General features: G+C 32.3%; 2 protein-coding genes across 2 annotated transcripts; both read right to left on the bottom strand.

The window, feature by feature from the left end:
• Window positions 1-2,233: 2,233 nt before the first annotated feature.
• On the bottom strand, window positions 2,234-15,341 carry LOC145329557 (uncharacterized). Its single transcript, XM_080173830.1, has 7 exons — window positions 15,181-15,341; window positions 14,524-14,609; window positions 13,879-13,936; window positions 12,956-12,997; window positions 12,541-12,610; window positions 3,712-3,740; window positions 2,234-2,436 (listed from the first exon to the last, which is right to left on the bottom strand). The coding sequence occupies exons 1-7, from the start codon at window positions 15,251-15,253 to the stop codon at window positions 2,387-2,389; spliced, it is 408 nt and encodes a 135-aa protein (XP_080029956.1). The 5' UTR covers window positions 15,254-15,341; the 3' UTR covers window positions 2,234-2,386.
• A 1,140-nt stretch (window positions 15,342-16,481) lies between these two features.
• LOC145329556 (uncharacterized) lies at window positions 16,482-25,329 on the bottom strand. The gene is made up of 7 exons (XM_080173829.1): window positions 25,193-25,329; window positions 23,911-23,996; window positions 23,122-23,185; window positions 22,755-22,791; window positions 22,397-22,471; window positions 21,818-21,852; window positions 16,482-16,900 (listed from the first exon to the last, which is right to left on the bottom strand). Exons 1-7 carry the CDS (start codon window positions 25,263-25,265, stop codon window positions 16,848-16,850), a joined length of 423 nt encoding a protein of 140 aa, XP_080029955.1. The 5' UTR covers window positions 25,266-25,329; the 3' UTR covers window positions 16,482-16,847.
• Window positions 25,330-25,610: the final 281 nt, after the last annotated feature.

The following is a 25,610-nucleotide window of genomic DNA, read 5'->3' as shown; positions in this document are numbered from 1 at the left end:
CACTTACTATTTTGCTTCAACTCTTATATATTTATATTCTGATTATTCAGTTCTGACACTATACAAGTGTTAATGTCCGTTCGTCCCACAGTTTCAGTGCTTCGCTTTTATGGATGTCGCATCCTTGTTTTTTTATTTGAGTCCTGTGCTGCCGAATGGATGAGAAGAAGGGGTCGGCAGCTGCGACGAGACCTCAAATTTAAACTCGTTTGGATGCTTTAAAATCTTTTTGAAAAGAAGGGTTGCAATATTTGGGTCAGGTTTAGAATTCCAACTGATTTCTATTATTGTTTAATTAAAAGTTTAATTTCCCTTATAGGCTTTTACAGGCGGCTGATGCATAGCTGCCGAGCCCTGGTGAAAATCTCTAGAATCATAATTTATTTTAGCTTTAAACAAATCTCATTTAAAGACGACATTGAACAAGGAATCAAATCATAGTAAGTCAACACTTTTTAAGGGAGAGAGATAAGAGGGGAAAGAAATTACCTAAAATCATCGATGAACTTACTAAAATTTGATTATTAAATGGATTCTCCTGACTTATAAGCTCATTTTCTTTGTCCGCCAGTCTGTTTGATTTGGCTAGATGAAATTATATTATTGTTAATATAGGATACATGTGTTTCTCTTCTAATACTTCAATAGACCCTTACTTATGAACAACTTTTTCGTCGGTATACTGATACAGTACTAAAAAAGGACATTTTTTTTCTTCTTGATGTCTTTAAATTATATTATTTCAAAATACTTAATGTTCTTTTATATTTTTCTTTGAAAATATATTTTAACTCCTTTTCTGTTTGTTTAAATGGATGGTTCATCATGCATGTTTAAATAACTATATTGTAAGTTTACTATTTTACAGTCATCAAAAAATTAGAAACGTTAGAAATAGAATCGGGAAACGTTATTTTCTCGATACTATTTGTTTGTGGTATCCGCCTAGGATAAATGGCAGACACCAGAGTTCAAATGACTACGGCAGTGTGAACAGACGTGGACACCTATACTATAGAGAAGCTACGCTTCTCTAGCAATCACTAAATAATAAACAGAGTCTATTCAGTTGTTCCTTTATTGAAGGTCTAAGGATTACTAACGTTATATACAACAAACAATAACTACACAGATAGGAATAAATAATCATAAATAAAATCAATATAATACATATACAATAGTCAGTTTGGGCAATAATGATCCCCCATCCCTGGAAAGGGTGGGGGGAATTAACAATACAGCTTAACCATAATAAGGCTGTCAGAATCAATCATTAATTTTAGGCATAGGGAGGGGGTCGGCAGACCCCTTCCCCAGGACTCGGGGGAGGGCCCTTGGCCCTTCCCCGAACCCCGGTCAGGGTTGCCATAGGCATGGCTCACGGTTGCCGAATACCACACGTTTATTTGTCGGTAGTGGCAAAAATAAGATCATCCCGTTATGACAACTGAACATCTGTTATATACGTCACTTTATCCGTTTTTTATACAAGATTTTAAGTGCTTTGCTTCATATGAAAGTTATCATCCTTTTCTATTGTTTTATTTACGTTTCTTCCGAAGTGTTATGTAATGCCATAAATATTTATCTAACAAGGATGAAAACATCCATAAAAGCGAAGCACTGAAACTGTAGGACAAACGGACATTAACACTTGTATAGTGTCTGAACTGAATAATCAGAATATAAAAGTATAAGATTCGAAGCAAAATTGTAAGTAAATTTGTTGAAAAACTGCTTGATACAGGATAATGTTTATGGACATACTTACATCTTTAGGACTTGATTATAGAGTTGCTTCGCTTAAAATATTGTTCTTTGTTGTCCCAGGAATCAATATACCAAAAATCAGATCAAACGGATAATTACATCACATAAAAATTTGTTGTTAAAAAAGTAGAAAAATCAACATGTTTAAAATAGACGTACGGACATTCTGGTAATGATTATAGAGTTGCTACGCTTTCTAAATCGTACCTAACTACTACAGTAATCACCATGCAAAGTTTGAAATCGATAGGACAATTCTAACATGCCTAAATTAACGAATAAAAGCTAACTATCTCGGACGGACGGACGGACGGACGTACGGACCGACCCTAATTATAGAAAAGCTTCGCTTTTAAAAATACATTCAATAAAATCAATATTAACCTCCTTTAAGAGCTATTAAAGTAATTGTTGAAAATATCAGTAATTGAATAATGTACATGTAAACATTAAAATAAGCATGTTTTAATAAAAATTTATTTAATAGTTGAAGAAATTGATATTTAATTATAATAATCTATCCATAAAAATAGAAAATCAAAAAAGAAATTAAGTCAAATCTACATTTATATAAATGCTTCGCATCTATTTATAAAACTTGATCCAAGGAGGTCATCTAGAATATATATTGGATGGCAGCTACCAAAACAGCGCTAACAATAAATCCTAAAACATATATTTTAACAAGGATGACAACATCCATAAAAGCGAAGCACTGAAACGGTAGGACAAACGGACATTAACACTTGTATAGTATCTGAACTGAAAAATCGGAACATAAATGTATAAATGTCGAATCAAAATTGTAGGTAAATTTGTTGAAAAACTGCTTAAAAACAGGATAATATTTATGGACATACTTACATTTTTGGACTTGATTATAGAGTTGCTACGCTTATAATATTGTTCTTTGTTGTCCCAGGAATCAATATACCAAAAATCAGATCAAACGGATAATTAAAACACTTGAAAATTTGTTGTTAAAAAAGTAGAAAAATCAACATGTTTAAAATGGACATACGGACATTCTGGTAATGATTATAGAGTTGCTACGCTTTCTAAATCGTACCCAACTACTACAGGAATCATCATGCAAAGTTTGAAATCGATAGGACAATTCTAACATGCCTAAATTAACGGATAAAAGCTATCTATCTCGGACGGACGGACGTACGGACGGACGGACGTACGGACGGACGGACTGACCCTAATTATAGAAAAGCTTCGCTTTTAAAAATTTAAAGAAATATTTGTTTGATCTTTTAACTTCATAAACCATGCACTATCTGTCATATTTTATTTTAGATTCTTCTTGTAAAATATTTATTAATTAAGTTGAAATAGCTTTTATTTGAATTGGGGGGGGGGGGGTAGTATAACTACTAAAAAGATTTATGGAGTAAGGGAGAGGGGATCTAATATATTTTTCAAGAAAAAACGTTTCTGAGTCTATTAGAATATTCTTGACATAATAGTTCTTTAGAATATTTAGGCGGTTTTCCTCGCATCTCATTATTAGCATATTACGGCAGCCGCAAAGTCGACATTAAATTGGCATATCGATAATACAAACAATTTTGACAAGGTAAACTATTTTTTATGAAAGTATTTTTTCTTATTTCCAAGGATCTATGGGGATAAGACAATGGCCGATAAGTTGATGTACAATGATATTGCACAAAATTACCCTACTGTAGTTAGTGGTTGAAACATTTGGACAAACAACTTAATAAACCAAGCAATCAAATTTCAAGAGTCCCGAAAGTTGTTAAGTCAACTACTAAGAAACGTCATTGTAAAACTTTTGGAACTAGTATAATAAACAGCCGAAGGGGACATTCTGCTTATGTCAGGTAAGTTTAGGTTAAGTAAATCAATAAGGGAAGGGTTAGAGCCCCCGCAGGGCATAGAGGTATATATTTTTTTTAATTTAAATCCTACCTTGTGATGTGAAACTAGCAGCTCCACTCCTGAAAGAAAAAGATACAAATTATTATTAAGATATCACATTCATTTCTTTTATTATCCAAACTACTCTATATCCAGTGTATGCATGTCATTGTACACTGGTTTTTATATATTTACAGGAACACATTATACACACATTAAAAGTGACCTTGCAACAACTAAAAACAGTTGCCTTATTATTGGACAATCCACCCGATCTGTGTCTATGATCGATATGGAATTACTTAGATAGTGCCGTAGATTTTCACTTACTCTAATAAAGTTATACTTCCAGCTGGCTAATATAACAAAAAAAACCTCTCCCCATCTCTTTATCCTATATCCTCAAATGAACAAGAAGGAACGAATTTACCAATAACTGATACCTATAGTAGCGAACCTAAATTGACAACAAAAAATCCCCTGTCACAATATCCACGTATTTTATAACCATTGTGTCTGTAAAACGAGGCGTCCAGCTATTTAATTGACTTCTATTTTGTATATATTTATTAGAAAGGGACAAAAAAAAGATACTTTTTAGGCCTTTTCAAAAGGCAGTTTTGAAATCCCGTTATTTCATTAAAAAATTTAAAATGCATAGAGAATGGCTTGGAAGGTGAATTTAGGTGTTCTGCATATTTCAACTTAAACACATAAGGCCTAAGATATGATATCCCAAAAATCTTTTGTCAAAGTCTACTCTACACCTAGCGCTGGCAATTTCATTTTTCACAGGTATAAAATGCATGATTTTAGAAAACTGACTGGCGCTAGGTGTAGAGTAGACTTTGACAAAAGATTTTTTGGATATAATATCTTTGGCCTTATGTGTTTAAATTGAAATATGCAGAAGAGCTTAAAACCTGCACATTACTGAGATATTGTTAAAACCGCCGTGCTACCGTTATCTGTTGATATTTTACATGCCTGGCGCTAGGTCGCCAGTAGAGATAAAGAGCTGAAATTTTGTACATGTATTTCTAGGCCCCTAAAGTAACTTTTTAGGTTAGCAGAAGAATGAAATTCAAGAATGGGTATTTTCATGAAAAGATCTAGTGCCTAGCATATGTCAGATGCTTAGAAACCTTGAAACAACTTTTTTCCCCCACATTAAATCACATCTGCAAACTATTTTAGTTTTTTTTATAATTTTTATAAACTTTTTTGTCCACAAGGTCTTAGAGTTTTCTTTGCATTAGTGGCCAAAATATCTGAATCAAGCGTTGCGGGGATATGAAATCCAAATAAATAATTTCATTCAGACAAAAATTTTATTTTCTACCTTATAAATAAACCAGGAGCTAGATTTTCAAATTCTTACAAAACATAGCAAATTCTTGCAAAACATAGCAAATTCTTACAAAACATAGCAAATTCTATGCTATGTGAAGGAAAGAAAAGCTAAGTTTTCCAAGAATTTGCTATGTTTTGCAAGAATTAGCTATGTGAAGGACAGAAAAGCTAAGTTTTCCAAGAATTTGCTATGTTTTGCAAGAATTTGGTATGTTTTGCAAGAATTTGCTATGTTTTGTAAGAATTTGCTATGTTTTGCAAGAATTTGCTATGTTTTGCAAGAATTTGCTATGTTTTGTAAGAATTTGATATGTTTTGCAAGAATTAGCTATTTGAAGGACAGAAAAGCTAAGTTTTCCAAGAATTTGCTATGTTTTGCAAGAATTTGCTATGTTTTGCAAGAATTTGCTATGTTTTGCAAGAATTTGCTATGTTTTGCAAGAATTTGCTATGTGAAGGACAGAAAAGCTATGTTTTGTGAGGTTTTGCTATGTGAAGGACAGAAAAGCTAAGTTTTGCAAGATGAAGGACATAAGCAGCCTTCCTAATGTAAGTATTTGTCAGACAAAGGACACAAGTCACCTCCCTTAAGTTAGATTTTGTTAGATGAAGGACATAAGTAGCCTTCCTTAGATCAATTAGATCAATTTCCAGTGACTTCTGTCCTAATTAGGAATGACTTTGTTTTCTTTCCTATTTCTAAATGTTAATTTATTTAATTGCCTGCGTCTGGCATCTGACTAAAATAAAAATCTGTTACATTAGTTTCAACAATTAACTGTGTTGCCCCTTTCTGGACCTTAATCAGCCAATTTTTGTATGAAGTCTTTTATTGTGATCATAAACAGATAAAAATATTAATTAGCGCCGCCAACAGCCATTTTACTGCCAAAATTGGCGGTTTCTGTTATTTGTCTTTTTTGGCGATGGTCAGAAAAGGTATTTTTTTGTTATAAAAAATAATAGTTCGTCATAAAATTTGGTTTTCTTAGCTTTAAAATTGGCTGCTCTACAGCAGTTTTAATATTTAGCGGCTGGCTGCTAAAAAGCAGATAAGGAGCGGTCTGACCGCTATGACTAGAAAAAGTAATTTTCTCTAAAAATAAACATGAACCACCAGAAAGAAGTTTTATGTCTCTATCTGTAACAGGAGCCGAGATAGAGGGGGGGGGTCTGTTAGGGGGTTAAGTACCCCACAGAAGTTTAACTGCCTGTTTTTGCCGGTTTTGGTGCTAGAAGCGCAAATTTTTTTTTAACTGAGAATAATATCTTAATAAATTGTAACTAAAAACAGATAAAAATATTATTTAGCGCCGCCATTTTACCGCCAAAATTGGCGGTTTCCGTTATTTGTCGTTTTTCGGCGATGGTCAGAAAAGGTATTTTTTTGTTATAAAAAATAATAATTCGTCATTAAATTTGGTTTTCTTAGCTTCAAAATTGGCTGCTCTACAGCAGTTTTAATATTTAGCGGCTGGCCGCTAAAAAAGCGGATAAGGAGCGGTCTGACCGCTATGAATAGAAAAGTAATTTTTTCTAAAAATACACATAACCACCAGAAAAAAAATTTACGTTTCTATCTGTAACAGGAGCCGAAATAGAGGGGGGGGGGTCTGTTAGGGGGTTAAGTAGGGGTACAGAAGTTTAACTGCCTGTTTTTGCCGGTTTTGGTGCTGGAAGCGCCAATTTTTTTTTAACTGAGAATAATATCTTAATAAGTTGTAACTATAAACAGTGAAAAAAGGGACAAAAAAAGATACTTTTTAGGCCTTTTCAAAAGGCAGTTTTGAAATCCCGTTATTTCATTAAAAAATTTAAAATGCATAGAGAATGGCTTGGAAGGTAAATTTAGGTGTTCTGCAAATTTCAACTTAAACACATAAGGCCTAAGATATGATATCCCAAAAATCTTTTGTCAAAGTCTACTCTACACCTAGCGCTGGCGATTTCATTTTTCACAGGTATAAAATGCATGATTTTAGAAAACTGACTGGCCCTAGGTGTAGAGTAGACTTTGACAAAAGATTTTTTGGATATAATATCTTTGGCCTTATGTGTTTAAATTGAAATATGCAGAAGAGCTTAAAACCTGCACATTACTGAGATATTGTTAAAACCGCCGTGCTACCGTTATCTGTTGATATTTTACATGCCTGGCGCTAGGTCGCCAGTAGAGATAAAGAGCTGAAATTTTGTACATGTATTTCTAGGCACCTAAAGTAACTTTTTAGGTTAGCAGAAGAATGAAATTCGAGAATGGGTATTTTCATGAAAAGATCTAATATTTATATTGTCTTAATAAATTTTTATAATAATACATTTGTTTCTATTAACCCCAATGAATAACAGGATACATGGAATTTATAAAAAAAAATAATCATTTAACATGATTTTTAAATTAGCAAGATATTTTTTATGTTAACATAAAGAAACCAGCGACAAGGGGTCACCCCTGTCCTGGATAAAATGTTTATTTAAAAAAACATGCGCATTCAGTTTTTTTCATTTCCTGATTGATTTTTGTCCCCCAATTCCAAAAATATCTTTCCCGAAATCTTAGCTGTTCTATAAGATCTTTAAAAATGCTAATTACTTTTGGCACTGATTTTTCAATATTTTTCCCTAAACTATAAAGAAATTTTGTTAAAAACATGTTTTAGTGAACAGTAAAAAGGGTTTATCACACCTTAGATTATACATTCCTTGAATGTCAACAAGACCTAACAGAATCAATAAGGAATACCTGCCATTCTGACCTTTATTAACTGTTAAACATAGCCATTTCTGGTTTTAACCAGAAAAGACATTGAAGGAGCAGTTTTTGGGAGTTGACTAAGAAAACTCCTCTAGTAGTAAACCCTTATATAAAATAAGGTTTCAAGTCAATTAAAGGTTCCAGGTATAATCCTCCAGGTCTCCAGAAATCTTTAAAAGCCTCCTGTGACAGCATTTTTTTACTTAGAGACTTCAAATTTTAGAATTAAGCTTTTCTTACATGTCTACATAATGTATTAAGATCTGTTTTTCCACCGACTGCAGCGGCTGTCAGCTGCCAAGTACAGCTGCGGCTGCCAAAACTTTTGCTTTAAGATTTCTAATATAAAATTTACATAAAACTATACATTTCTGAAGAAAAAATTTTTTCTAGCTTCAAAAATAAGAAAATGGCGGCCTTTTGAAATTTTTAAGTAAAAAAGAACCTGAAAACAAAGGTCGTTAAATAAAAGGACAAAGGACGCAAAAATTGACTTTGTCTTTCTTATGGTCTGAAATTCATTATCAAACAGGGGACATGCACACAAAGTCCTCTAGCCCTGATAGGAGCTGAGAAAATAGGGCATATTACTTTTGGGACAGATTTTTCAATATTAATATAACAGAATCAATAAAAAAAAACCTGTCATTTTTACCATTATTAACTGTTAAACATAGCCATTTCTGGTTTTGACCAGAAAAGACATTGAAGGAGCATTTTTTCAGACTAAAAAAACGCCCCCCCCCCCCTTCTCAATATTTTATCAGCTCCTATTAGGGCTAGAACACTTTGTGTACATGTCCCCTGTTTGATAATGAATTTCTGACTATAAGTAAATCAAATTCAATTTTTGCTTCCTTCACTCTTTTATTTCACAACCTTTGTTTTAAGGTCCTTTATTATTTAACAATTTCATAAGGCTGTCATTTTCTTATTTTTGAAGCTAGAAAAACAAATTTTTTCAGAAACTGTTAACCCATTAGTGCCGAACCGGGCATAAAAACCCGGTTCCGAAAAATGGAAAAAAAACCGGTTTCCGGCTTCATAATTGCATCATTCTCAGTATGAATCCCCCCTCTACTACCCTGGCTTTCATTTCCCCCTGGAGCAGGCAGTTTAGCTTACTTCCGTTTGCCGGTATAGCTCAACAAAATTTGAAAATCATGAAAATTAAAAATACCCCTTCTAACTTTTTTGTTTTTATAGTAAAGTCGCTAATTTTTTTCGTGAAATCTAATGCTTATTGACAAGTACATCTATTTGTGAATTCGTTTTATTCAAATTATTATTTTTTATATGATTTTTTTATCGTTTTTTTACGCCCTATTATGACCCGGTTCGGCTTGGCCATAAATACCCGACAGTTTTAAAACCCGGCTCGGTTTTGGTTTTTATTACCCGGTTTTAACTTTTCAACCAATAAAAATAACAGTTTACGTCATTAGTAAGGGTTTGAGCCACCCTAATAACCCTAGTAATCTCTATAGGTGTCACCCAATAGTTTTATTCTCGTTTTCTGATATGTAACACCCAAATTTTATATGTTCTTTTTTTGTAGTGTGTGTCTTTTAAAACTTCGAGCAACGGGTTTTTTTACCCGAAAACGGCGGCACCTATAGCCGAAACACTAAATTTGAAATAAATCGCTTCGTATTATACTTGTAGCTCTATAGATTACATGAGGTTGTGTAGTTTTCAATTTCGGATCGTATCAAAGTTCTAAAAAGTGTTCATCTCACTTTTGGCGTTCAAAAATTACATTTTTCGATTTTTGGTCGAAATAACCGGGTTTTTACAGCAAAACCGGGTTTTAACGCCGGCGAAAACCGCCCAAAAACGGGTAATAATGCCTGGTTGGTATTTATGGCCGAGCCGAACCGGGTTTTTTTGCAACTTTCCTGTGCACGCCACTAGAGCAAAACAAAAAAATACGAATTCCGTTTTGACCATTATAAAGCTTCCCTGAAACTTTCAGCTCGATCGGCCCATAAAAGTGGCGCTCGGCACTAATGGGTTAAGTAAAGAGGACTATCTTCGAACCAGAGCAAGTGATTCTAAGAATCTTCCAGCATTGACCCATAGTATTTTTTTTGTGAATATACTAGGTTTATGTTTAATATTTGCTTTATCGACTAAAAAGTTAGGTTTCACCATGGTTTTATATGAAAAAAACTTTGAAATGTAAAGCAATTTTTAAAGCAATATCATCAAATGCTTTGTTGAGTTCAAAGGACAAAATAAAATAACACTGCAGAAAAGCATCAAATGTTGTAAATTGCAAAAGTACATTAATTAAACTGTTTACAAGTTATCAACCCTTTTTCTAAATATACATTTTTAATCACAATAATATACTTTTGTGTCAAAGCTTTTAAACAACAGTTTGAACTTATCAAAACATTCGATGATATTGCACCAAACAATGCTTAGCATTTCATATTTTTTTTCATTTAAAACCATGTTGAAACCTAACTTTTTAGTCAATAAAGCAAATATTAAACATAAACCTAGTATATTTACTAAAAAAATACTATGGGTCAATGCTGGAAGATGCTTAGAATCACTTGCTCTTGTTCGTGGATAGTCCTCTTTTAAATTAGAAATCTTAAAACATAAGTATTAGCGGCCCCAGCTGTACTTGGCAGCTGACAGCCGCTGCAGTCAGCAGAAAAAAAAATCTTAATACGTTATGTAGACATGTAAGAAAAGCTTAATTCTAAAATTTGAAGTATCTAAGTCAAAAATTGCTGTTACAGAAGGCTTTTAAAGATTTCTGGAGACCTGGAGGATCATACCTGGAACCTTAAATAGACTTGAAACCTATATTTTATATAAAGGTTTACTACTAGAGGAGTTCTACAACTTTGTTTTTCTTAGTCAAGTCCAAAAAACTGCTCCGTCAATGTCTTTTCTGGTTAAAACCAGAAATGGCTATGTTTAACAGTTAATAAAGGTCAAAATGGCAGGTATTCCTTATTGATTCTGTTAGGTCTTGTTGACATTCAAGGAATGTATAATCTAAGGTGTGATAAACCCTTTTTACTGTTCACCAAAACATATTTTTAACAAAATTTCTTATTAGTTTATTGAAAAAATATTAAAAAACAGTGCCAAAAGTAATTTGCATTTTTGGAGATCTTATAGAACAGCTAGGATTTCGGTAAAGATAATTTTGGAATTGGAGGACAAAAATCAATCAGGAAATGAAAAAAACTGAATGCGCATGTTTTTTTAAATAAACATTTTATCCAGGACAGGGGTGGGTGGGGTATTTTTAATTAAGAGTGAAGCAAATAGTAAAGGGAATTTGTGCTGTAGCAATAATTGGGTACGTGAAGAAAGTCACTCAAAAGATCAGCGTGTGACGTCATAAAAATGTGGGATCATCCATCTCTATTTTAGGGGTTTTCTTTCCCCTTTCTCCACTCATCTCCCTCATTTTTATGACGTCACATGCTGATTTTTCGATTCAGTTTCTTCACGTACATAATTTGTGGGTCTGATAAGAGTAACAGTATGTCTGTGATTCTGTCAGTCTGTACCGAAGAATCTAGCTAACCGCAGAACCGCTATGTTTCTCTTTAACAATTTAGCTTTTCATAGGTAGCGAAAGTTTAATACATCTACCACCACATTCAAAAGAGGAATCGCAACTAAAAAAATGCCCCCCCCCCCCAAAAAAAAAATATCTTTTTCTTAAACAAAAAAATGGAGAAGGGGGGGCATAGACGTCCAATGGGGGGTGGGTAAAGGGGTTATTACCCCCCCAAACGAATTTGGGGGAGCCGTAGGCACCACCAACTATTTTTTCATTTGAATCGACCCCTCCTCCTTTAAAAGTTCAAGGGGTGTAGCCAATTTTAAACATTTTAACGCTATTAATGGAAAATTTTTGTAATAATAATCTTTATAAGAATATTAATACATCATTTTATTAAAATTTATTTATGAAAAGGTTCTAATAAACAAAACCTTTAGAATAAAAGTCTATAAATATTAAATATATTGTATCTAAAAAAGATATATAATCAGAAGCTGCCTTGAAAAGAACTGATTTAACATATAGCCACAAATAGTCGAGCAGTTGATGTATAAACGCGCAATACAGTCAGTCTTTTAAAAACTTATTTGACAATGATTCAATGAAGTTCAAAGTGAATATTCGTTTTCAATCTTCATGTCATTTAACTGTTTGTTTTGAAGATAAGGAGCTTAGAAAAATGCGTTGATAGCATGTTTGTTGCATTTTATTTTATTTTAAATAAGTTTATGTTATGAATATTTAAATGTACTCTGTAGGGGGGAAGAGGAAATATTGTGGGTAATATCCTTCGATCCCAATCTACAACAGAATTAAGAAAACCTCCAATAAATCTTTTAAATTGTTTGCTTTTTGCCATTCTGCAAAGCATTTTATGATTACAAATTTTGTGAAATTTTTAAAATCTTATACATCAAAATAATAAATTCTTTTATGTTAAACTTACGGCTGTAAAATCCCCTTTTTAAATAAAACGGTTTTTTTTGCCTACTTCATGTAAATATCTATTTTTGATAATTTTATAAATTTTCCTTGAAATAGAAAGATATTTTTAATCTGATATTCTGTTATTGTAAAGAAAGTGTGTTATATAAGCAGATTTATTATGTCTTTTTGTAAGCATTTTACGCTGAAAAAATTTTCTATGAACTTATTTATACATGGAAAATACATTCCATATATCAAACGGGCATAATATGTTTTAGAGTAGCTTCTCATAGAATACCCCTACCTGGGGTCCATTGTGTTGCACTTTTCTGTTTTACAGGTAGCAAGATCCCACAGGCCAATATCACTCTCTAATCAAGTCATTTTTGTCCATGTTTATAGTTTATAGTAAATTAAAGGTTTTTCTCGTATTCATTCGAATCCGGTGGACAGGAACCGGTTCTCATCCATACAAAAAAAACTATGTCTAGCATCGTGTTATTTTCAGCTGTCGTTGGGGGGTAACACAAAGTAAAATTGACGACCTTTTTATCTGTCCATCAAATATTATTTTTGATTTATTTTGCTTGTTGGCTATTCTTTATTCCTGAGTTTCTATAGCAAATGAATTTTACAAAGAAAAATGTTTGTGAATGTTTGACTTTTTAACTTATTAAACTATAATAATTTGATTATATAGATAAAACATTATTTTCCTAGGCATGTATTTTTTCCATCTGGACCAATAGTACAACATCCCCCTAAACAAAAAATTGATTATTTAATTGGAATAACAGATTTATAAGTATAGATGTATAATTGCAAGACAACTAATTCTTCATTAACCCCTACATCTAAAAATGATTTCATTCAAGATAACAGTCTTTTGAAATGAAGTGCATAAAAGTAAATGCTATTTTTTAGAAGAATAATAGCTTGGTTGAAAAAAATTTTGATAATTTTTCATGTAATAGTACAAAATAAAATAAAATATAGGTGTCCAATAAGTTCCAGGTATGGTCCTGTAGGCCATAATTCTCCAGGTCTCCAGCAAAATCTGAACGGCACCTATGTCCATTTCTTTTAACTTAAAGATGACCTAATAAAATTTTGCTAAAATCCGCCGACGTTTCCCGCCGGCTGCTTACGGATGCATTGGACCCAAAAATTCACCTAATGCATATGTTTATTCTAAAATTAAATTTACTTCTAGATAAACATAACTTGCAAAAAAGTACATATTAAATAAATTGTAAGTAAAGGTACTGAAAAATCAAGAAACCTTATAGGCTAAAATACTTTCATGTTGTAACAAACTTTGTGACATAAGGACGAACAGTCCAACGAACGGACGGACATAGCATGAAAAGGGAAAATCAGACAACAAGGATGATAGCATTAGAAGTTAATCACAAAAATTATGTATTGAGCAAAGGACAAAATGAGTTAAAGTGCAGTAAAAATTACAAAACTTTTTGCATATAGTATGTAATGGTCGTTTGTAGCATGACTAAAAGTCCTACGGATGAAACAATACCGTTTTTTGATAAACATAAGAACGAACATTTTAAATTAAAGAGAAGCTTTTTTTACTAAAAAAAGAACAGCGGCTGTACTAAAGAAGCCTCACTGATTTACTTACTTTCCCAAGCTCCGAGTTTTACATATTTGACATAACAAGTTTCTCCTCCTTTGGTACACTAAAACAAAAAGTATTCTTCAGATCATAACAGCTCTTTCTATTTCAATTTTATTTCTGAATGTAATTTCTTTTATAACTTCTATCTTTTGGTCCCCAAATGATATGCCCCCATTCCTCCTACTATTTAAAATTTTTCTTACAGTTGTTTTTATCTCCAGTGGGGAGTGGACCCCACCCTGGGCTCTCTCTTAATTTTATCAATGAGAGCAAGTTCGATAAGTAAATTTTTCAGGCGTCTATTATTATAAAGAAAAAAAGGATGACAACATCCATAGTAGAGGGCCACAATTAACCTTTAACAGTCGAGGGGGGGGGGCATTGAACGCCCCACTCTCAACTAAGTGACTTTTTTTAAATATGGGTATGACATATAACTGAGAGTGGAGATTTTTTAAATATTTTCATCTTTGCGGGTACAGAATGCCAGCAAACCTGGCAGGGTCATACAGGTAAAGAGCAAAAATAAGTTTAAAATCTATAGGACAATTATAACATATATAAATAAAACGAAAAGAGATAACCAAACTACAGATAGACAGACTTGTTTTTTATATAGGAAAGTCTCGCTTTTAGAATAAGACTTACAGGTTCTAGCATGCTATTGATATTGGCACTTCCAGTTATATTTCCTTCGCATTGTTTGTTCGGTGTATCACCTCCGGACTCGCATTCTTAATTTTTGTTAAACAGTTTTTAAAATGTTATTGAATATAAATTACTGATTTTTGTATAGTTATTTACCTCATTGTATTATAGACAGCTTTCCGCGGATATCAAAATTATATGATTAAAACAAGTATTAATAACATGACTGCTTTAAATTTTATGATTTTTATTAAAATATTCGTAAAAAATTGTCTGTAATACGATAATATACATGATTTTTCAGTATGGCTGAGAGCCAGTGCTAATACAGCGGATATTATTCGTTACTAAGCCATAAGTTTGAACACTGTTGTTTGTACCAACCAATCAAGATAAGGTAAAAGTTCCAAGTTTATGGGCTTTTATTTAGAGGGAGAATTAGGGAACAGACAATTACCCAAATATATCCCAATAGCCTAAAACCATTCCGGTTCTAAGCAGAACTTTACTGAAGTGGAAAACTAAATCGGTTAGGGGTTTATAGAGATCCTAGAATCAGGAATCGCAGCTGACGCGCAACAGCGGAGCTCTGCAAACATGAAGATAAAATTATTGAAAAGCTGAGCTTCTAAAAGAAATAAGAGAAATCTTACTTACTGATGCACTGAAAAGCTTGAACGGCAGCAAAAACAGATGAACAGACAAAGATTGCGCTCAACAAATATTTCATTTTGTTCTTCGTTTGATGATTATAAACGTACTAAAACTTTGTACACAATTAATAGATAGGATGTTTTATATCTTATGAGTAATTAGAGATACGCTTAGATGATATACATATGATAGAATAAACACCAGAAATTTTTTTTTAATGGGGTGTTTAAGTTATTCTCCCTCAACTCCCGAAAAAATATTTGATTAGAGAAAATAATTCAATAAAGGGGGTTTTGCTTAAAGTGCCTAGCACAGAAACACCCCTCCTTAATTTTAAATAAACTAAAAACCAGGAGGGGGGGGGGGAGTGTAGCTTTTTGTTTGCTTTTTTTACCCCATGTTAAGTTAAATTTGGAAAAGGATAGCCCAACAGGGTTAGGGCCCTCCACAAGGGTTAGACATAAAGAAAAAATAACCACTCCATATTTTCTATAAATTTTAAAAATAAAGGAGGAGGATTTTCTGTTCTCGCAAGGCACTTTTAGAGAAAGCACGCTAATAGTATTTTTAGTGGGTCAGCTTTTCTATAATTAGGGATGTTCGAACGTACTTTCGTATGTTACTCAGACACAATATAAAAGTGCCACATTACCTTACAAGGTTTAGTGATGTTTTTTATTTCTAATTTAATTAATTTTACTTTATTTGATTAATTTACTCACTTCTTTCTGAAGAAACAGTTTACTTCTCTATTTTAATCAAAGATATATTTTTTAAAAGTGTAAAAGTTGTTTATCGCATCATACTATAAACACCCTTCCGCGGATACTAAAATAAAATAGATATTCACCGGGCTAACAAAAATGGAAATTTTATGATTTCTAATTTGATATTAGTGAAAAACTTCTACACATAATTTTTTCAGTAAGACTGAGAACCAGTTCTAATCAAGGATATTAATCGGTTTGGAAGCCATACTGGACTTCTAATTCTATATATTTTATTCCATGTTAACTTATCAAACCTGTAGCATTCTTATCTCTTAAAAAAAAAACATTTCAACAGCAAATGGAGAAATAACGTTTATAAAATGTGGATATTGAATAGTCATTTATCGCATTGTATTATAAACAGCTTTCCTCAGGTATAAAAATGGTTTTAATCTTATGATTGTAAATTTTGATATTTTTAGAAAACTGTATATAATACGATGCAATACATAATTTTTCGATAAGGCTGAGAACCGGTTCTAATCCACCGGATATAAATCGGTTTCGAAGCCATACTGGGAAAAAAAACACTAATTTATGCAATCATTTATTTCAAAATATTTAATATTTTAAATTGCAAAAATTTGTTTTACATTTCTTTTAGTATTAAGTTTTTCCTTTAAATATTTTTTTACAATAAAATATGATTATTTGTTATAAATATTTCTTAGTACCCTGTTGACTGTGGAAGCATTTTGTTGACATTAAATTTTGATGGTTTATGTCGACAAATGGATTTTACTTTGCTTTGCTTAAATTCAATACACTAACATAATGTTATAAAAGCTAATCCAAGTCTGAATATTAAAACCTATAACTTAACATGTTGGTAATATTTCACATTACTATAAGTTGTATAATGCCAGCACCAGAGGTTAGCAGGGTATATTGTTTGTGAAGTTAGTTGATAATCTGGGAGAGAGTGGTCAACAGAAGGGCACACACAACAAATCCTGAAAAAAAAAGTTGCTAATGAATAATCGGATCATGGAAAGAAATCAAAGTAGAGGGTTTCGTGGTATTTTCAGAGTAGCTTTTCTCCTATTTCTAGTCCCTGCGTGGGGCCTATTTCCTAATCCTGTGGGGGCATTCATTAACATTTACCTAACCTAACCTATAATAATCTATCAAAAGCTACTGTAAAAATACGATGAACCGCTACTTCGTTTTCTTTCTATGATCCGAATAATCATGTAGATTATTGTAAGATATTTCAGCAATGAATATTTTATACGTGGATATTATGACAGGGGATATTTGTCGTCTATTTAGGTAGCTACTATACTACATATGGGCAGTATGTTCCTCTATTAGGAGGAGAGGGGATGGGGTAAAAGGGGTGGATAGCGTGGAATCGTTATATTAGCCAGCTGAAATGGATATACAATCTTATTAGAGTATGCAAAAATCTGGTGAAATATTTAAATAATTATATATCGATTATTACGGTGTTGAAAAGATCAAACAACTTCATTAAGAAACAAAAAAGATAAATAAAATTTGAAACTGGAAATTAAATCTTTCTCTAATTCAATCATTGCTTTCATGTGCAAATGAATTTTTTTCCAATACATGTGAGACGTAAGGCACTTTTCAGTGTCACTAATAGTTATTTATGACATTGTATTATAAACAGCTTTGCGCGGATATAAAATTGTACAATTATAAGATTCACTTAACACTCAATCATTATTTGCAAAGCATAATGATCTTTCATGTTTTATTTATAATTTAAACAATAAAAATATTTTTCCAAGTGTCCTATGTCTCCAAGAAACTTGGATTAGTTCTAAAATTAACTTGGATTATATTAAATTAAATGAATATAATTGGACTGGTAAAAACAGAATCAAATCCAAAGGAGGCGGCATAGGTTTTTATTTATATAACAAATTTAAGCATAAAGAATTATTTGAAAATTATTTTATAGAAGGCATTTTTGAATGCATGTGTCTAAAAATCTCCTACAATAATCTACACTTTATTATGATTAACATCTACCGTCCCCCCCATGAAACCTCCCAGCAGCTTGAACAATTTTTTGATATTTTTCTTGATCTAATGCAACAAGTAAATGATATTAACTTACCAATTTTTATATGCGGAGATATTAATCTAAACATTTTTGAGACCTACTCTACAAGTAATGCTAGTAGGTTTGTTGATATAATGACAACTTTTGGGTTTTTAAATACACAACTTAGAGCCACTCGCGTAACTACGCATTCCTTTTCCCTCATTGATGTATTCTTTATGAAAAATTACATACCCAACCATGAAAAATCTTTAACTATAATTTCCGACATCTCTGATCATTTTATTTTGTGTAATATTTTCAAAACAAAAATTCCTAAACAAAAATCAAATGATAGCTTTGAAAAACGTGCCTTATTTGAAGAAAATCTTCGCTCCCTATCAGAAGCATTAAATAGACAAAACTGGGACGAAATTATCCATGCTACCGATGTAAATTTAGCTTATAACAAATTCTATGATGTCTTCAGGGGTCTTTATGATGTATATTGTCCAAAAAAAACCATTCAACCCAAAAAAAAGACCACCCACCATCAAAATCATGTAAATGACCATCTTCTAAAATGTAGAAACTTTAAACATCTACTATACAATAAACAACACAAAGACAAATCTGAAGACAACATTCTTGCATATAAACGTTATAGAAATGAATTAAGACGTTGTTTTACTAGGGCCAAACAAAACTATTTCCAAAATGCAATAATTAAGGCTGGGAAAGATGGGAGGAAAATCTGGTCAGTTTTAAAAGAAGCTTTAAATATAAATAAAAATAAAATTGATACTGAACATCTGCTGATCAATAATGTTAAAATTACAGATCCAATAGAAATTGCCAATCAATTTAACCTTTATTTTACAACTCTAGGAACCAGTTTATTAGATCAAATTCCTATTACTAACCACAATTATTATGATTTTCTACCAAATAGAATTGATGACACAATTTTCATCCCCCCTTTAGATGAACTTACAACTTTTAATGCAATAACCAGTTGTTTCCCAAAAACATCATGTGATGCAAATGACATTTCAATGAAAACCATAATAAATTGTGCGGCACCCCTTTCAGTTCCCCTAAATGCAATTTATAACCTAGCTATTTCCAGTGGTACCTTCCCTGAAGGTATGAAAATATCCAAATGTATAACCCTATTTAAGGCGGGAGATCCCTCCACCCCTGATAATTATAGATGTCTTAGCCTTGTAAATAATTTCTCCAAACCCCTTGAAAAAATCATTTACAATAACATCCTAGAATTCTTAGAAGAAAATCATTTTTTTAGTGATAGGCAATTTGGATTCAGAAAGTCGATCAGTACTGTACACAATCTCCTTAACTTGAGCAACTTAATTGCAAACACTCAAGCAGAAGGAAAAATTTGTGGTGCAGTACTGATCGACATTCAAAAGTGCTTTGACACTATTGATCATCAAATATTATTCAGTAAACTTTACCATTATGGCATTAGAGGTCAAACATTAAATCTAATTAAATCTTATTTTTCTAATAGAAAACAATTTGTTTACTTTAAGGGGAAATGCAGTTCCCTTCGTGAGATCTTACTGGGCATTTTACAAGGCTCAGTTTTAGGCCCATTATTTTTTTTAATCTTTATCAATGATATCGAAAATGCCATTGCCAATGCAATTTTTAATTTATTTGCAGATGATTCCTTAACCCTTTTAATTAAAGACAACCTGAATGACTTAATAAATGCACTAAATGACACTTTACCACATATTGTACAGTGGTATGCGTCCAATCGTCTGATCATCAATGCAAAAAAGACGAAAGTAATCATTTTTACCACCCCACGTCAGAATTTTTCTCAAGAAGAAATTAATTTAAAAAATGATTTTCCTGTCTATATTAATACAAATTCCTTTGGTGAAAATAACCAAAGCAAAATCAATAAACTTTCGCTTGTTTGCAATGCTAATCAGAACAAGGACGACCAGAGTGCCAAACATCTAGGAATTACACTAGATGAAAAAATGAATTATAAGAAACATTTTGACAACCTACACCTTAGATTGCAAAAAGCCGTATTCTCGTTAAAAATCATGAAAGATTTACTAAATAAACGCCATCTAAAGATTTTATATTCATCATACTGCAAGAGTATAATTGAGTATGGCATAATGTTATTTACGGGAGTAAACCAAGAAACACTAAAACCAATTAAAATCCTTCAAAAATCATGCATTAGAATAATTGCAAAAACTAAAAATAACAGAGAACCTACATCCCCTCTTTTTAAACAATATGGAATACTTCCCGTAAATGAACTTATGACATACAATGTGTGTAAATTTATGCACTCATTTAGATATAACCAAGCCCCAAAAGTTTTTAATGATTGTTGGCATTTCACAAATAATGTTCATAATTACCCAACAAGAAACAATGAAGACTTTGCTACTAGAACTAATATTAACACTTACATTATGAATACTCCATTATATAAATTTCCTCGTATATTTAATAATTTGCCAGCAAATATAAAGAATATTGAGAACAAGAAATTATTCTCCAAAAAACTATTTACCCACCTCATTAATAACATAAACTAATAAACTTATTTTTCAGGAAAATAAGGGATAAGAAGAACTATGGAACAAATGCTGCATGAAGTCATTTTTGTAGTCCTCTCTTTTTTTTGTAGCATTTCTTTAGAAATCCAATTAATCGTAACCCCATCTAATCTTAGTTAATTCTACTTTCGCTCGTAATATTTACTTCTAAGTTTACTTATTATTATTTTACTATCTTATGCATTATTTAGCATATATTTTTTTTGATTTTTTATTAATCATACTAAGTCAACGTCTATACATAATTATGTATCATATCTGATTAAACCAACATTATTTCTATCCACTTTTTGTACTCAACGTACAATATACTTTAATAAAAGTACACATGAATAAATATGTCCCACCACTGAAAAATGGTAAACTAAATTACATTTTTTTCATCTTACTCTTAAAAGGACTGTCTCAAAACATCTAACTATTTATATCTTTTTATATCTGTCCCCCCCTGGGGGCAGCCAAATTCTACTATTTTTAGATACCTGACCAATTGGAGAATTTGGAAGTCACAGGGACACGGCACTTGGCACACCCACCACACCGCAACACAGCACCCCCCTGAAGTCGCTGACGGCACGGGTTCACACTGGCACGCAGCAGTGAATGGCCTGACAACGTCGAAGTACACACACCTCCACACACACATACCCAGCTGCAACCGCAGCACCTTTGTTGGACAGCTAGCCCCCACCTGGAACCCCAGAAGGGTACTGCAGTAAAAGCAGACCTCTAAGAGCCGACCTGTTTTCGGCTAAGGTGAACCTTTAAAGTGGACACAGCAACCTGTTCAACGCAGCAGCAAGCCTAACCTACAATTGTCTATATATTATATGCAAATATCATAATAATAAATTATTAAATTATTTTAAATATTGCAAACACTTTGTACCAGCATCAACAAAGTGCAAGCGCCCCTAACTTAGAATATTGTGATTAATAAGGCTAAGTTTATTTTAAAATTATTACTATTAAATATGTACACTATTTCTAATATAAGTAGGGCCATATTTTGTTAACGTGATGCTAATGGTCATTTAGGCCTGTAATGCTGCAGTGCAATAAAACGAGGCGATTAAAATCAGTTTTGTTAGCCCCGAGATGCCGAAGGCACGTGCTAACTTAGAAAACTGATTATATTACGATTCTATATATAATTTTTCAGTATGGCTGAGAACTGGATCTAATCCACCGGATATTAATCTGTTTTGTAGTTACTAGTGTTACTAGAAATATGTTACCTTGCACAGACAGGGTTGAGGCTCCGTTGCCGCTCCTAAATAATTTGATATTGTAATAAAGACAAATAGAAAGCTTCTCAATTCAGAAAGAGGAGAGGGTGCTCTTAAAAAAATCGTAATTCAAGATAGAGGGGGGGGGAGTAGTTTGCATAGGGGAAAATTAATTTTCCTTACTTTACTTTTAAGAAGTTTTCCTGTGGGAAAAGGTAACATGAATTTCTCACCTGGCATTCAAGATAGACGGCTAAATTTTTACTGCGAATAATCCATATACTCTTGAGAGGAATACCCTCCCCTCAAATAGTTATAAACCTACCCCTGACCTATAGGAAGTTTCACTATAAAAGAGAACCATATCAGTTCAGTGGTTAGCGAGATCCTTCGCTACAGACAAAAATGTGAATTTTTTATGTGAATTATTTATGTTTTTTAGCATTATCATAGATAGACCGATGAACATGTACCAAAACCTATTCACATTTGATCAAAACTTAAATTTTCCTCGACTAACTTTTTTTTCCCACTTGCAGCCGAGCACAAAACATGTGTGGAGCTGCCAAACACTGAAAACTAATTTACCTGGGATCCATGGTGTTGCAGTTATCAGCGTTGTTACAGGTTTTAAACTTAATCAGGCTTTGTCCCTCCCAAGCTGTTTGTATCAAATATTTTTTATTTAAACCAAGCTTACACAGGTGATAGGAATTCTGTAGCAAATACTTTATTAAGTAGCTACTCTTTATTTTGCCGGCCTGTCTGTCCCTCCATCCGTCCATCTTTCCGCAATTTTCTTGGCTCCTATTCAAGATAGGAACTTTATGTCAAACTTCTCATCATTATTACACTTACTTGGGTTTAGAACATATTTAACAGTCTTTTAGCTTTTAGAAAGAAGGATTTAAGAATGATTCCAAAAATGATTTTTAAAAATATTCCTTTGCAAGTGTCTTTACCATCCACAACACAACAGCCTCCTAAAAAAAAATGTTTATTAACATATGATTATTTTTTTCAAAGCATATATCCTTTTATGTCTTGTATTTCACCCTCTAAAGCTTTAGGGGGAGATTTTAAAAGTTGTAAGAGTGTTGTCAAGATATAAGGGTGTGGTGTACACAACCCCCTGTTCTTGCTACTGGCCAAAAGTAAGCTTTTCTTGAAAATTAATAACTGTTCTTTGGTTTTGATTCAAGTTAAACAAAAAATTTAATACAATAGTGACTAGTATCTATGGACTCTATTTTCGAAGGGCAGAAAAATAGCCTAAAAGCTTTACATAATAGGATTATAAAAATTTTACTTACTGGCCCAAACATCAGTGATAGTACCACTGAAAGTTACAAAACACTTGTCACTTCCTTTTTCACACTGAAAAATTTTAAAAGAATCATAGATAATTTGTTGTAAATTAGATGGTTTTGTTTACTAAAACTATTTTAATCCATTTTTAAAAGGTATATCTAAAATATACTCGGACAGATATAGAATCAGAGTTAGAAATAAAAATAATTACACACATCAATTTTTTAGGGAATTATTCTTATTTCTAACTTTGCAGATTCTACAGGTGTCAGAGTATGTTTTTGATATATCTTTCAAAAATAGATTAAAAACAGTTTAATGAAGGTTTTATAAAGAGCTGTAAATCCTTTTCTCGTATTCATTTGAAACCGATTAATATCCGGTATATTAGAACCGGTTCTCAGCCATACGAAAAAAATATGTCTAGCATTGGATTATATCCAGTTTTTTACAAATATGAAAATGTACAATCATTAGATTAAAACCCGTTTTTTAGCCCGTGCCTTTTAATCTTATAATTGCACATTTTTATATCCACAGAAAGCTGTTTATAATATAATGCGAGAAATAGCTGTTCTTGATTAAGTCCTCTCCCATTCCTATTTCATGCTCTTAGAACAGAAAATTGCTTTACAATTTGGCTATGAAACCCATTGATATTCACTGGATTTGAACTGGTTCTCAATAATACTGAAAAAATCGTGCTTAATTTCCATTTAAAATCTACAGGAAGCTGCCTATAATACGATGCAATACATGACTAATCTAGTTGAATATGATTTAAAACCTACCTCCATTGACGTTTGACTAGCAGCATCAGCAGCAGAAACTGTTCCTTCGCACTTCTTATCTATCGCACCAGCAATGGAGCCACAAGCTAGGATGAAAATCAATGGTTAAACATCTTACCTAAGATAAGCATCGAAAGTATGTTTTTTATTAAAAAGGTTATTTGTAAAGGGTGTGCAAAAAAAATCGGACATTTTTAAAATTAAAATTGCGCGGCTTGTGTTTATAGTAGAAAAATACAACGCCTACCGTTAGAATTGCTAAGAAGTCTATTTTTAGGAAAAATAAAAACAATTCCTGTGCTACGCATAGTTTATGAGCTACATGTTAAAATGTCCCAACTGACTTAAAACTTGACTTGTGAGTAAATTTTGGGACATTTTACCATCTGGCTCATAAATTATTTGTAGCACAGGAACCGTTCTTATATTTCAAAAAAAAAGTTCAGAGCGGTTCTAACGGTATGCTTAACATTTTTCTACTATTAACACAAGCCGCGCAATTCGAAATTAAAAAATGTAGGCATCTCTTTTTGCAAAATATCTTCTCTAATTTTTGGTTATATTTAAAATTTACTCGCAAGTCAAGTTTTACATCAGTTGGGACATTTTAACACGTAGCTCCGTAACTATACGTAGCAGAGAAATCGTTCTTATATTTCCAAAAAATAGACTTCTTAGCGGTTCTATCGGTATGCGTAAAATTTTACTACTATTAACACAAGCCGCGCAATTTCAATTTTTAAAAAGTCCGCATTTTTTGCACACCCTTTAATTCAGATGCAATATAAGGAAAACCGCCTTGTATGTTTGTATATTAAATTTGTTTAATAGAACCTCAAAAAATTAAACATTCACAATCTTATTTCTGCTTAAAGGGTGGAATGCGTTTTTTAGTAGTAAAGCTAATCTATGAGTGTCCATGTCTGTCTTTTATTCTGTTCTAATTGAAAGACTGACTCAATTTCTATTAAAATTATTTAATCATAACTAACGGCTACGCCTCTTAATGCTTCAAGAGGCACTGCTGGCGGGAATAGAGTCGATATCCCATTTTCTATTTAAGTTTTAAAACGAAGAAGTAGAAAATATTTTTTGGGGGGGAGGGGGGGGCATTTTATCTTTCTGTGATTTCTTGGCTGCAGACGCGGCTTCCGACAAGAGAGGAAAATAAAAGAACATTTAATAAAATGCTTTTAAAGATTTTTAAATTCTAAACATAAGAAAAATTAAGCATTTAAGAAAATTTATAACAGTTTTTTGAATCAGCATAAAAAAAACTTACTTAAGCACTTGCGTGCCTCAATGGCAGCAAAGGAAGAAAGGGCTAAAACGGCAAAAATGAAAATCTTCATCATCTTTGACTCCTTGACACTTGGACACCAGTAAACACTCTAAATAAACAACATAAGCCATATCTTTATTTTATAAGTTGTCTTATCTTGAAGAAAATATTTTGCCAGTTTCCATGGTTGGTCGTTTGCACGATTTTTTCGCGTTCAAATTTTCAAATAAAAAGTGTCCCAGCAAAAATAAGTAATGTAAATAGTAAGTTAAGGATAATCATGAAAAAAAACTATTATTTTAACTATGAAAAGGGGTGTTTTATTGCAAAAATATAATCATTTATTGACATTCTAACTTTGTGCCCAAAATTAGCTTATAATTTTTTTAAGCTGGTGTAAATTAAATTTTCAAATTCC

This window comes from Acartia tonsa, chromosome 10, assembly GCF_053477335.1.
Source record: "Acartia tonsa isolate MP-2025a chromosome 10, ASM5347733v1, whole genome shotgun sequence".
In the NCBI taxonomy this organism is placed as follows: domain Eukaryota; kingdom Metazoa; phylum Arthropoda; class Copepoda; order Calanoida; family Acartiidae; genus Acartia; species Acartia tonsa.
The sequence above is the reverse complement of the archived record's forward strand: the minus strand, read 5'-3'. Positions and strand labels throughout refer to the sequence as shown.